Source organism: Truncatella angustata, assembly GCF_020726525.1.
Source record: "Truncatella angustata strain MPI-SDFR-AT-0073 chromosome Unknown BKA67scaffold_5, whole genome shotgun sequence".
NCBI lineage: Eukaryota > Fungi > Ascomycota > Sordariomycetes > Amphisphaeriales > Sporocadaceae > Truncatella > Truncatella angustata.
In genome coordinates this window covers 3,473,043-3,485,349 of record NW_025763385.1, presented here as the reverse complement: position 1 = coordinate 3,485,349, position 12,307 = coordinate 3,473,043, and the positions used below count along the sequence as shown (strand labels likewise).

Below are 12,307 nucleotides of genomic sequence, written 5' to 3'. Positions count from 1 at the left end.
AAGCTCCTTAGCCGTCAAGTTAAGCCTGTGAACGGCGCAGTGGCGCAACTTGTTCACATCTTGAAGAACTGAACCACAAACGGCTGCTTCGAGGTTGAATGCATGTGGCGGTAGATGGTGAAGATTCTTTTGAATCAATACTGACCATTGATTCAACTCGAGGGCCATAGCCCAATCGCATTGTTTCTTTTCGAGAATACTCGGGAACCACTTTGTATGAAGTCATACCAGCACTCTTCCAGTAATCATCGCACCTCCGCGAGGAGCAGATACTGCGCGCGACACCAGTGCCGGGACCACGACAACCACACCCGAGGGTTCTTCCAAGCCGTCCCTAAGTCAACCACTTTGGAGGGCGGTGCGGATGGCGGTCAGATTGCAACCCTGGAAGAGCTACAAGGCGCACTCACAAATTCATTTTAGGCCCTCGTTTGTCGTTCCTTGGCATCTGATGTTGGGACGAGCCACGAGGTGATAGCAGTTTGAAGTGAAGGGCCTAGCAAATGCGGATCTCGTGAGAGCAGGGAGAGTCAAGTATGACAGAGCAGCTCCAAAACTGTAACATCAAGAACAAGGACCTGCGGTTGGGCCCCAACCACGCGCAGAGGTATCTGGGAAGGTGCAACATGTGCCTGCCAATCAGAGAGGCCAGCAATCAAAGCAGTCTGTCCTATACCAGTCTTGCATGCAACGCAATGGAATGGGTTGTGGAGACGCTCTTGTTTTTGAGTGAAGTGTGCTGTAAGGCAACCGTCATGCAGGCGCTGCTTCTACAAACCAGACGCTGACGCGAAGGCCTGCCGAGGCTTGGCAAGCAGCCCCACTGCCTTCTGCAAGCAGGATTTCGCACCTACTGTGGAGTTCGAAGGACAAGTGCATGGGCCACAGTGCAAGTCTTTAACTCCCGTATCTTTCTTCTACTAGTTGATCACGCCCAAGGTAGACTCTAGGGGGTTCATCGCAGGATCCGCTGTCAGCACGGCAGCCGGTTTCTTACCATTAAGCATTGGCAGTGAGTCGGATGGCTCTATTGTACACTTTGAGACTAGGCCCACTGATGAAAATCCAAGCCTGGTCAAATTTTTAGAATGTCAGTTATTCGCCGAACCAGAAGACAGCCACGATATGGGCAGCCCTTTGCGGAAGAGGGTGACGAGTTCGGCTATGGATGCAAAAAAGACGACCGCCAGAAACGCTCAAAGGGCTGCACGGTCCGCGGCGCGTCTCGCACGGCACCAACGCTACGAGGAGGAAGCAAGTCATCATACCACCACTATCAGGGTAAGTTGGGCAATGCCATACGAACGAACGTCATCCGCCTCCGCCATATTGTACGAGCTGTGTCAACCGCAACCTTAGGGAGGACGGCGACGGAGGTAATAACGAAGACAGCGACTCTTGACTTGGTGGGACAAAGGGGCATGCTTTCGCGGAAGCGATTGCTATCGTCAAACATGGTTGAAGCGGTATGTCTTCAATATATATCGCTCAGGGGTGATGTGTTGGAATGTATGCTGGAGTATCTCTTAGGTGTTACGGGCTATGGGCCGTATACAAGTTGTCAGCTAGAAGCCTTCAACTATGAGAGCGACTCTGGAGATGACTACGATTAGCTTTACTAGCATGACCACCGGCGTGGTGTTTCCACATGATAAGGTTTCGACAGATTGGCAAAGGTGGCGAGGATGCAACTACAAATTGTGCCGGAATGCTGGCGGAGTATTGTATTTCTGTTCTTCAAGCTTTAGATGCTCGTCAAACAAGGATAATCAATTGAAACAATCATTGACTGCGCCATTTACATTAGGTGACAACACAAATATTAAGTGACGAGAGACAACTCATTCCATCACATGCAATCATAGACATGCGTTTACCTGGTGCCATTCTGATGATTCAAGAAACCTGTCAAGCGAGGTAAGAAGGTGATGAGCGGCCACGTAATTGTGGAGGCAGTTATAATCGCCAGGTACTGGACGAGTCTGTGCTATTACGCTGTCCTGATTTGAGGACCAACCATTCCTCAATAGTTCCTCACAGGTGGTTGCACACAGCAGTTCAAGACTGAGCCGTTCGAGTCAGAGTGGTGAGCATTGTACATAACACCGGGCTGACCACAATATAGGAAGGGACCTACTTCCAGCCTTCACGCTACTACCGACAGCCAGATAAGATCAGTAGACAAGTCTCGTCCCATTGACTAGCGCACTAGGCATAGCCACTTGCAAATCAGTTCCGAACTCACATAATCATCACTCTAGGCTTGTCATTCCGACCGGTTTACTTATCGATCGGGCCCCATATATGGGCGAAAATCAATATTCTCGGGAGCCATTTTTGGATCCTTTTCGAAATTAAGAGGTTAATTCTAGCGCTTACTCAGATAGGCATTACAGTACCGTATGGTAATGGCTAAAATATTCGGAACATGTTTCGAAAAGCTCCAACACCTCTCCGTCCTTGAAATATATATATCAAGTCTTATTTATCAAGCCCTGCGCTTGAAATGTCCACCGACAAGGGGGATAGAATGAGTCTCAGAAGCGTATGCCTGTCTTCTTCTTTTAGTTGACTCGCTACGGTCTTAGGGAAGCCGAAAATGCATTCCATACCTGTACAATACTGTACTGCACGTAAGGATCCACTATTCATGAAATACATTTCTGGTATCCCAGACCGGCCTCACATGGATCGATCGATGTGGGGCCCATTGGGCATATGGCTTGACAGGACGAACAAGGGCAAGAGGATCCGCTTCCTGCTGCAACGGTTCAGGCCTACAGTGACAGCCAGTATCGCAGCTGTCCAGGAGACTTTCCCGACCACGCCAGGCAGAAGAACAAACGCAAGTCCAAGTAAGTCCAGCCACCCAACTGTACAGGTATGGATGCATTTTTGGCTTCCCTGCTTGTAGCAAGCCATGTTCCCAAATATGTACTGGGCGTAACCACTTGGGAAATCACCTCCGAACTCACATGTCCAGTATTGTAATCATCACTTCTAGGCATGCTGTCCAACGAGTTTAGTGATCGATCTAGCCCCATGAGCTACAGTGTATATCACATCCTACGATGAGATCGGCTTGAGATCATTTGACGCGACCGACAAGTGGCTAACCCCATCCACCAATTTGGTGCTGAAAATGGCGACAGGCCCTATGCGGCTCAAAATGACATGCGTTTCGATAACCGATGTCACGGCCCACAAAACGTTGCTTGGCCAGCAAGCCAACCAACCAAAACGTAGTTTGCTATATGCAGTTTCTAGAATGGTCAATTCTGGCACGTGGAAGTTGGGACCGGACAGTATTGCGCTAGAGGGGTCAGAGGTGGTCACCAAATAAGAACCAGCCACTTTCGAGCCAGTTTATTTCCATTTTAACACCGCGGCACTTTTGAACTTCGGTACTGTGCACCACGAAATCGGCACTCCAGCCCCATATTTTCCTTCTGCAGTGGGTGGCTGGACTTGGACTTGGACTTGCGTTTGTCCTTCTGTCTGGCGTGGTCGGGGAAAGTCTCCTGGACAGGTGGGCATCTTTTGATACTGTACTTAGTCATGGAACCGATACTGGCTGTCACTGTAGGCCTGAACTGTTACAGCAGGAAGCGGATCCTCTTGCCCTTGTTCGTCCTGTCAAGCCATATGCCCAATGGGCCCCACATCGATCGATCCATGTGAGGCCGGTCTGGGATACCAGAAATGTATTTCATGAATAGTGGATCCTTACGTGCAGTACAGTATTGTACAGGTATGGAATGCATTTTCGGCTTTCCTGCTTGCAGCAGGCCATGTTCCCAAATGCGTACTGGGCTTAGCCACTTGCAAATCAGTTCCGAACTCACATAATCATCACTTCTAGGCTTGTCTGTCCGACCGGTTTAGTGATCGACCTAGCCCCATGAGCTAGACTGGATGTCTGCGAGACTTGATCCCACGGCCGCCATGACGAGGCCATCCACATGCTTTCCACCCTCTCTTTCGATACAATGATTTGTCTCTTTGCCTCGGTTGCGCCTTTGCTCCAGCTTCTACTTTCATCGTCTGATTGCTCCCAACATCTGAGATCCAGTTCTTCGACCGCCTATATTCTCCCTACTCCTCTCTTCCTATCTCATATTGTACACTGGGGACATCTGTATTTCAGCAAAGACCTCACGACACTGCTACATTCCGAGTCACTCGTAGTGGCAACCCCGCTGTCCCCTTCTCCCTGATTTTATCTTGCTTGCCCTACAACTAGATCCCCATGGACTGGTCTTCTCCTCACCGGCGGTCGCGAAGATTGGCGATACGCAATGCTTCAAGAGCAACCGTCGGGAAGACTCAACCATACACTGCTGCTCAAGTCAACAGACCCGCGAACTCTCAAGGCACTCCTGCCAATCGCCAACCCCGTCGACGGAGGCGCGACAAACGTGCTCAATCGCCGATCACTGCAAGACTCATCATCAAAACAGAGCCGAGCGATCGACCTGAAGATCGAGCTGTAAACAGAACGGACAATTTGGTTTCCCAACAAGACAATACTCAGCAAGCGCGTGACCGCCACTCTAATATGTCGTCAATACGACCAACAGTACCCATGCTGAACGGCAACGTATCAAAAAACGTTCCAGTGCCCTCGTTGCACTCAAGCTCAGTATCAACAGCTAGGTCGTCTGCTGTGCTGTCACACTCGCGTGTCCCTTCTATGGCTTCTTGGACCAGACACAGTCCGATCATCAACTCCAGAATTTCCGAACTAAGGAGACAAGCCCTGGCAAGAGCTCAAGCATCGCCAACCACAAGTTTACGTCGGTCGTCCTTGCGACCTATGACGAGGCCCTCTTTGCCTTCTGCAACGCCACGGCCAATCTCAGCAATACCACAGACATCTCCAACTGCACCCCCGACATTCCCGACAATACAACGTCGGTTCGAACCTTCTTCTACACCCGTCAGTCTAGAAACGCCCCACGGTCGTGTGAGAATCCATTATCCTATGATCATGACCGACCAGATCTTCCGAAACACGCGTATGTGGATGGACGTCTACCCTGACTGCGGATACAACTTCCAAGTAGAAGCCTTTGTCGACCGAGCTGGTCATGCTCCCGCATTCATAGATTGCGGAACTTTCTTGACTCTCGAAGAGGCCAACCGTACTGTCCTCCAAACCTTCTCGGAAGACATACGCGAACTCATGGTGGACCGATACACGAGTATGGTTTTCCGAGAGACAGATGAGGTGCCTAGCAGTTCCTACTGGACAGGGTTCTGCTTGGGATTGCACCACCCGATTTTGCGAATATGGGCAAAGCAGGTTGATTCGTGGAGCTTTCGTGTCGAGACCAAGATGGTAGCCAATTCGGTAGCGCCATGATATGTACAATAGCACAACCTCGAGTAACATGTAAATTTGCATTCCTTTCTTCTTCTAATAATAATATAGTATCCCTACTCAATTACGAAATCGGAAGGCTCCATGCCAACAAGTGTAGGATCATAAAAGTCCTGCTGGCCACTCTTCGCGTCCCGTTCAATGACCGCTTGCAACTTCGATACCCATTCCTGCAGCTTTTGGTCGAAGCGCTTTAAGCTTGAACACTGTCAATTTGGCGAAATGAGTAGGACTTGAGGAGGCCTACCCAGTATCCACCGTCTGAGTGCTGAAGTTATCCGCAATTAAAAGCAAGAAGCGATGGCTAGAGTGATGATGACCTACAGCATGCTGATTCTGTAGCATAATGAGCCTAAGAACTTCTGCAACCACGTCGCTACACTTACTCATGTTTTAGTTCGCCTGCTTGTTGCTCGAACCTTTTCATGCTCGCTTCAAGTTGACGGACTGTTGTATCTTCAGAGGTGGAAGCCGGCAAAGTGGCCGTCTGTGTTGGGTGATCGGCATCCAGCGGTATATTCTCGGAGTGACGCTGCTGTGAAGAAGAGCCATAGAGAGGGATAGTTGGCATTCTTCGCCACCGGTGTCCTCTTCTCCTGGTACTCGTGATTTCGTGAGAGGGAGACATGTTATAGGCAGACAGGAAAGTCACTGGAAACTAGACGAAAGCGTCTGAAACATGTACGAAGAGGTCCCTTCCATCTTTACAGAGAGAATCAAAATCGGTTTCCTCTCTTCGTCTGTAATATCTTGTCTTTGAGCACGGACGATCCACTTTTGGCGCTGACTTACATGTACCTATTCTAGGCCCACACAGTACCGTCAGCTAGGGTACTTAACTCACCCAAAATTGGCGCTTACCTAATGTATCATTTGGGTTGACGATACATAGCTAAACGTTGTCCATCACATTGACCCGGCATTCTTGGTACAATACAGACCCTAGCGAAATCAGTGTCCTACCTACTTTCTTTCATACAAGCACTTTCAGACCAACTCTAGGGGAGCCAAAGCTGACGCTATGTACTTAGACGGCGTAATCGAGAATAACTATACTGTAGTACTATTAAATACAACTAATATGTTTTACGTTTTTCTTATAAGCCATGCGGTCTCTTCAAAGAGCTGGCCAGCGTCGACCTCTAAGGCAAATGGAATGTATTCCTTCCGCCGAGACTATCGTGCAACATCGTTTTTTGCATAGGAAAATGAAAAAAAGTGGCACGTGCTTGGCAATCTTGGCGGAGGAAATGCATTCATTTGCCTTGAAGGCCGAACGAGTCTAATGATAACGATATCAGCGTTTGATATCCTCAAACATATATGCACTCTCGATAAACTGCAGTTTCTTCGAATGCCAATAACGTCTGTCGATGTCTAGTATTAAAAGCCCGTGCCTATAAAACAGCATGTTACGGCAATGCTTCTTATATTAGGGACTAAAATGCACTTCTTCTATCACTGATAGACCTGGACTCAGAATACGCAAAGAATTTAAGAAAAGCAAAAACAGCCAGGCCAGAAAACGTCTACTAAAGCCTGCGTGTACTGTATCCATCGCACGCAACCATTTCACTTTGAGAAAATGTGCAAGGCTTTTTAAGGGCAATTCGGCGACTAATTTTCCGAACTTCCGTTGGCGCTATTGTATCTGCACCAATGATTAATACTAATTTTACAGGAGTCATGTTGTATAGGATTATCTCACCCTATATTGCCTCATCTATATCCAACAAAGTATTTGTAGTAACTGAACATCTTTATGCGAAGGTCCGAGCAGCGCTTCAAGATCGTTATGAGCACGTTGATAGTATTCCTTGGCCTCGGCTAACTTGCCTTGATCCCTTAGCAAGGCACCTAGACCCCACGTAGTGTTGATTGCTGGCCGATATCTGGAGATATGTCGGGGATCTATCGCCTTCTCGTACCCTCGAAGCGCCCGCAGATACATGTCCTCGGCCTCGACCAGCTTGCCTTGGTTGGCGTAGAGGGCTGCTAGGTTGTTGACCGTGTCGAGTGTTGACGTGTGATCCGGTCCCCACGCCTTCTCGTACCCTCGAAGCGCCCGCAGATACATGTCCTCGGCCTCGACCAGCTTGCCTTGGTCGGCGTAGAGGTTCCCTAGGTTGTTGACCGTGTCGAGTGTTGACGTGTGATCCGGTCCCCACGCCTTCTCGTACCCTCGAAGCGCCCGCAGATACATGTCCTCGGCCTCGACCAGCTTGCCTTGGTCTTTGTAGAGGTTCCCTAGGTTGTTGACCGTGGAGAGTGTTGACGTGTGATCCGGTCCCCACGCCTTCTCCTTCCCTCGAAGCGCCCGCAGATACATGTCCTCGGCCTCGACCAGCTTGCCTTGGTCTTTGTAGAGGAGACCTAGGTTGTTGACCGTGTCGAGTGTTGACGTGTGATCCGGTCCCCACGCCTTCTCGTACCCTCGAAGCGCCCGCAGATACATGTCCTCGGCCTCGACCAGCTTGCCTTGGTCTTTGTAGAGGAGACCTAGGTTGTTGACCGTGGAGAGTGTTGACGTGTGATCCGGTCCCCACGCCTTCTCCTTCCCTCGAAGCGCCCGCAGATACATGTCCTCGGCCTCGACCAGCTTGCCTTGGTCGGCGTAGAGGAGACCTAGGTTGTTGACCGTGCCGAGTGTTGACGTGTGATCCGGTCCCCACGCCTTCTCCTTCCCTCGAAGCGCCCGCAGATACATGTCCTCGGCCTCGACCAGCTTGCCTTGGTCGGCGTAGAGGGCTGCTAGGTTGTTGACCGTGGAGAGTGTTGACGTGTGATCCGGTCCCCACGCCTTCTCCTTCCCTCGAAGCGCCCGCAGATACATGTCCTCGGCCTCGACCAGCTTGCCTTGGTCGGCGTAGAGGAGACCTAGGTTGTTGACCGTGTCGAGTGTTGACGTGTGATCCGGTCCCCACGCCTTCTCATACCCTCGAAGCGCCCGCAGATACATGTCCTCGGCCTCGACCAGCTTGCCTTGGTCTTTGTAGAGGAGACCTAGGTTGTTGACCGTGGAGAGTGTTGACGTGTGATCCGGTCCCCACGCCTTCTCGTACCCTCGAAGCGCCCGCAGATACATGTCCTCGGCCTCGACCAGCTTGCCTCGGTCGGCGTAGAGGAGACCTAGGTTGTTGACCGTGTCGAGTGTTGACGTGTGATCCGGTCCCCACGCCTTCTCGTACCCTCGAAGCGCCCGCAGATACATGTCCTCGGCCTCGACCAGCTTGCCTTGGTCGGCGTAGAGGTTCCCTAGGTTATAAAATGCCCTGGCTAAGTCTTGATCGCTATCTTGAATCGTAGCGCAAGATCGGATCGCATGTGATAGAAGCCGTCTTTGAAGTAGCCAGAACTGAGCCTCGTTCTGTGACGGAACGCGTGCAGCTACGCACTCTACCGCAAGCTTAGCTAGGCGCACATCCCGGTCTTTATTGACTATGTGAATGGTCCAAGCGTGTACGCAGCTGTGAATGCTGTATCCCCTTGACCCAACCAGGTCTGGAGTTATGATGTGTAGCTCTACGAACCCGTAGTCATGTAGTGTGCCCATAGCGCTGTTAAACTTCAGCTCGTCGGTCAGCTCATGTGTCCACGCTAGTGGCTGAGGGAGTTTCGCATCTCTGCGATCCTGGAGAGTTCCATGTGAGCCAGTGATCCTTCTAGGGCGGAGAGCAGCTCGAAATCGTGTTTGGATTCTTCGAAGCGCTGATGGCTTCCTTGCTGGATCGAACCGAGCTTCCCTATCGTCCACACCATTAGGCTGAAGGAGTTCAAACCATATATCATCGTTATCAAAATATGCCCACCATCGCAGTAAATGAGCTGCGAGAGAGTTTTGCTTCTGGACTTGCTCATATGAGAGCTGCCACGTCGAGCAGAGTGTACGGTCTTGGTATGAACCAAGGCTTGGCGTGCTTACGTGAAGTCTTGCCCATGATTCTTTGTATATGCGAAGATAATCATCGAGACCGATTGCAACGCGCCTTAAATATGCGCCGGCCGTGGCAAGGGCAAGAGGAAGCCCATCAAGTTCCTTTACGAGCTTTCTGGCATCGGTATCTGTAGTATTGATTAGAAGGGCTTGTTTAGGTTGCAGATTCTTACCATCTTGTAAGTCAGCTCGACCTGAAGTCGTTGAGAGGATTTCCAGGCCGTCGTTCATCGACTCAAGCTTCTTCGTTCGAATCGAACGACCAATATTGATCTGTGATGACCGTGATGTGATAATAATCGAGCCTTGGTGCGCTATAGGGAGGAAGCGCTTGATATCGATCCCACCATGGTCCGTGCGATCGGCTGACTTCGGATTGTCATAGTTATCGTATACGAGAAGCCACCTATTGTTGCCCGGTAGACTTAACCACGCCTTAACGGCTTCGACTACCTCTTCGGCGTTCTGCTGAGGGTCCAGTCCACTCAAACGGCTGGCCTCAGGATGTTGCTGTAAAATCTGCCTTGCGACTCTGCTGAAGCTCTGTTGTATTGAGGCTTCGTCCTTGAAATTGAACCAGAATATGGCGGAATACTCATTTCGATACCGTTTGATGTATGCGACGGCGAGCTGTGTTTTACCAATGCCGCCGAGACCATGGAGGGTCACGATACGGCGGCTTCCGTCCGAGCTCAGTGTTCTGCGCATCTCTGCTAATTCACCCTCTCTCGCGACGAAGTATTGTATTTCGGGAACGTCGGACAGACTAAGGGTAATAGAGAAACCTTCCCTTTGAGTTCCTAGATAGGCCAGGGTTTAGCACGCCGAGTCATCTGGAGTTAAAAACAATCCTCACCTTGAGTAGCCTTTTGGACCTCCTCTCGTAGCCTCTTTCGTGCGTTCTCTCGCCCTTCACCATAGATAAGTGGCATATACACGTCAAAGATCCCTAAAAGCGAATACGCCATGTCCTCTTCATATTTTGTTCGACGATTACCAGCCCATGCCTCTCGCTCCGAGACCGTAAAGTCGGATAACGGGGCACCTCGGAGAGTCTTTACAGGAATATTGGTAACATCGCAGATTTGGAGCTCCAGGGATCTTTTGTCACCTAGCCAAGACCCTTCCTTCGAGTAGAAATCGACTGTCTTCGGCGCGATGAGCTCCTGAAGTGTCCAACCACGAGTAAACCATCTGCTGTTTCGAAAGTCCGCCTCCCAAGGCGTCGTGGTTTCTTGTGGACCGGATACTACAGTCCTGGAGACGTCTGCGAGATAGACGTAGCATCGTTTCGCGTCGCGATACCATCGGAACATGCTATTGATCGCAGTCTGCAGCTCGATGCTATCAGACTTGTCGATACAACAGGTGTCCACCCAGAAGTACTGTATGCCATGCTGTCTCGCTTGCTTAGCACAGAACTCGATTTTTTCGTAGCCGGGTTTGTGCTGCCATTCGTCTTCTGGTCTCGCTAGGTCGCCGAAGACTACCTCGTTTGCTCCCCATGTGTGGGAAAGGATCGCGTAAGGGGGTACATCGCCGGCAGGGAGGTCTGGGGTGAGGCTATATTTGCCTGTGTCGTCGCGTTGTAGAAGCCGCATCGTAGACTCTCGGAATTGCAGAGTCGTGTGAAGCAGCGTTTTATTAACAAAGAAGGGAGCGTATAAGGCCGCAAGACCTTGGTTAAGGGAATGAAAGCAGGCATCATTCCGCCGTTGCGAATGACACTGATCAGTCAGTCTGGCATAAGGCTGCGGGTGCGGGGCATGGCTGGAGGCTCAGCCGCAATCTTGGGTTACACACAGAATAAAGAGAGCCCACTGGCGCAGCTGACTTGCTCAGGTCTTAGCGCGCGCTGTTGTTCTCGCATCGTAAGGCGTATCTAGCTCTAGAATGATGTGTGGTTGTGGTGTTGATTAGCCCTGGATTTTGCGTTTGCGAATTGTCTTGATTTAAGCTTGTAAGGAATCCAAGCGTTGAAATTCTCCCCACTGTTTGCCGTAAGTAGGCACCGTTGGCCGTTACAAAGCGGGTTGGTCACAGGTTTAAAAGAGCCCAAGCCCACTCTGTTTCCACGTGCTCTTGCCGCAATTTCTCCCTCTTTGAGATTCAGTTCTTCTGATAGGAGAACACCATGGCCCCGAACTTGGCGACATCAAAACATCGACAGATACATGACATGATTCTGAGTAAAGAACTGACTGATAAGGAAATTGCTCAGACGATCCCTTGTAGTACGCGTTCTATTCGCGCTATTCGTTCGAATCTGCGATGTTACGGAAGCACTCGAGCACCTGCAAAGGCCGCTGGTCGGCCGCGAACTGTCTCTACGCCTATGCTGCATGCACTATGCGATTATCTTGTAATCAAGTCGAATCTATACCTCGATGAAATGGCCGTCTTCCTGTATGACGAATTCAAGACCCTGGTAACCACGCAAAACATTAGACGAGCGTTAGCCTCAGCGGGATGGACTAAAAAAGCTGCCCGACGTGTAGCACAACAGCGTAACGCAGATTTACGGGACTATTATCAGTATAAGCTCTTGGAGTTCAAATCTTACCAGCTAGTCTATGTAGACGAGTCGGGATGCGATGGACGAGTAGGACTGCGGCGGACGGGCTGGTCACCTCAAGGCGTAACACCCATCCAAGTAACTAGGTTGCATCGAGGCCGTCGATATCAAATTCTCCCTGCATACACCCAAAAAGGGATCCTCTTTTGGCGGGTGCTGCAGGGATCTATAGATGGTGCCGTTTTTGAGGACTTTATCGAGCAGCTCCTGCATCACTGCGGAAGATGGCCCGAGCCGAGATCTGTGCTGATCATGGATAATGCTTCGATCCATCGCTCCGATAGAGTGGCGCAGATGTGTGCTGCAGCCGGGGTCAAACTGCTTTACCTGCCCCCATATTCGCCCGATTTTAACCCAATAGAAGAGTTCTTTGCGGAGCTAAAGGCGTTCATTAGGCGTAATTGGCAGATATTCA

General features: G+C 50.5%; 2 protein-coding genes across 2 annotated transcripts; one reads left to right on the top strand and one right to left on the bottom strand.

Annotated features, from left to right (window-relative positions):
- The first annotated feature begins 3,987 nt into the window (after positions 1-3,987).
- On the top strand, positions 3,988-5,436 carry BKA67DRAFT_570392 (uncharacterized protein). Its single transcript, XM_046103160.1, has one exon. It carries the CDS (start codon positions 4,250-4,252, stop codon positions 5,363-5,365), a length of 1,116 nt encoding a protein of 371 aa, XP_045957858.1. The 5' UTR covers positions 3,988-4,249; the 3' UTR covers positions 5,366-5,436.
- Positions 5,437-7,106: 1,670 nt separating this feature from the next.
- On the bottom strand, positions 7,107-10,918 carry BKA67DRAFT_660164 (uncharacterized protein; the record flags this gene model as incomplete). The annotated part of the gene is made up of 3 exons (XM_046107573.1): positions 7,107-9,445; positions 9,491-10,117; positions 10,174-10,918. The coding sequence occupies 3 exons, from the start codon at positions 10,916-10,918 to the stop codon at positions 7,107-7,109; spliced, it is 3,711 nt and encodes a 1,236-aa protein (XP_045957857.1).
- Between the last annotated feature and the right edge of the window lie 1,389 nt (positions 10,919-12,307).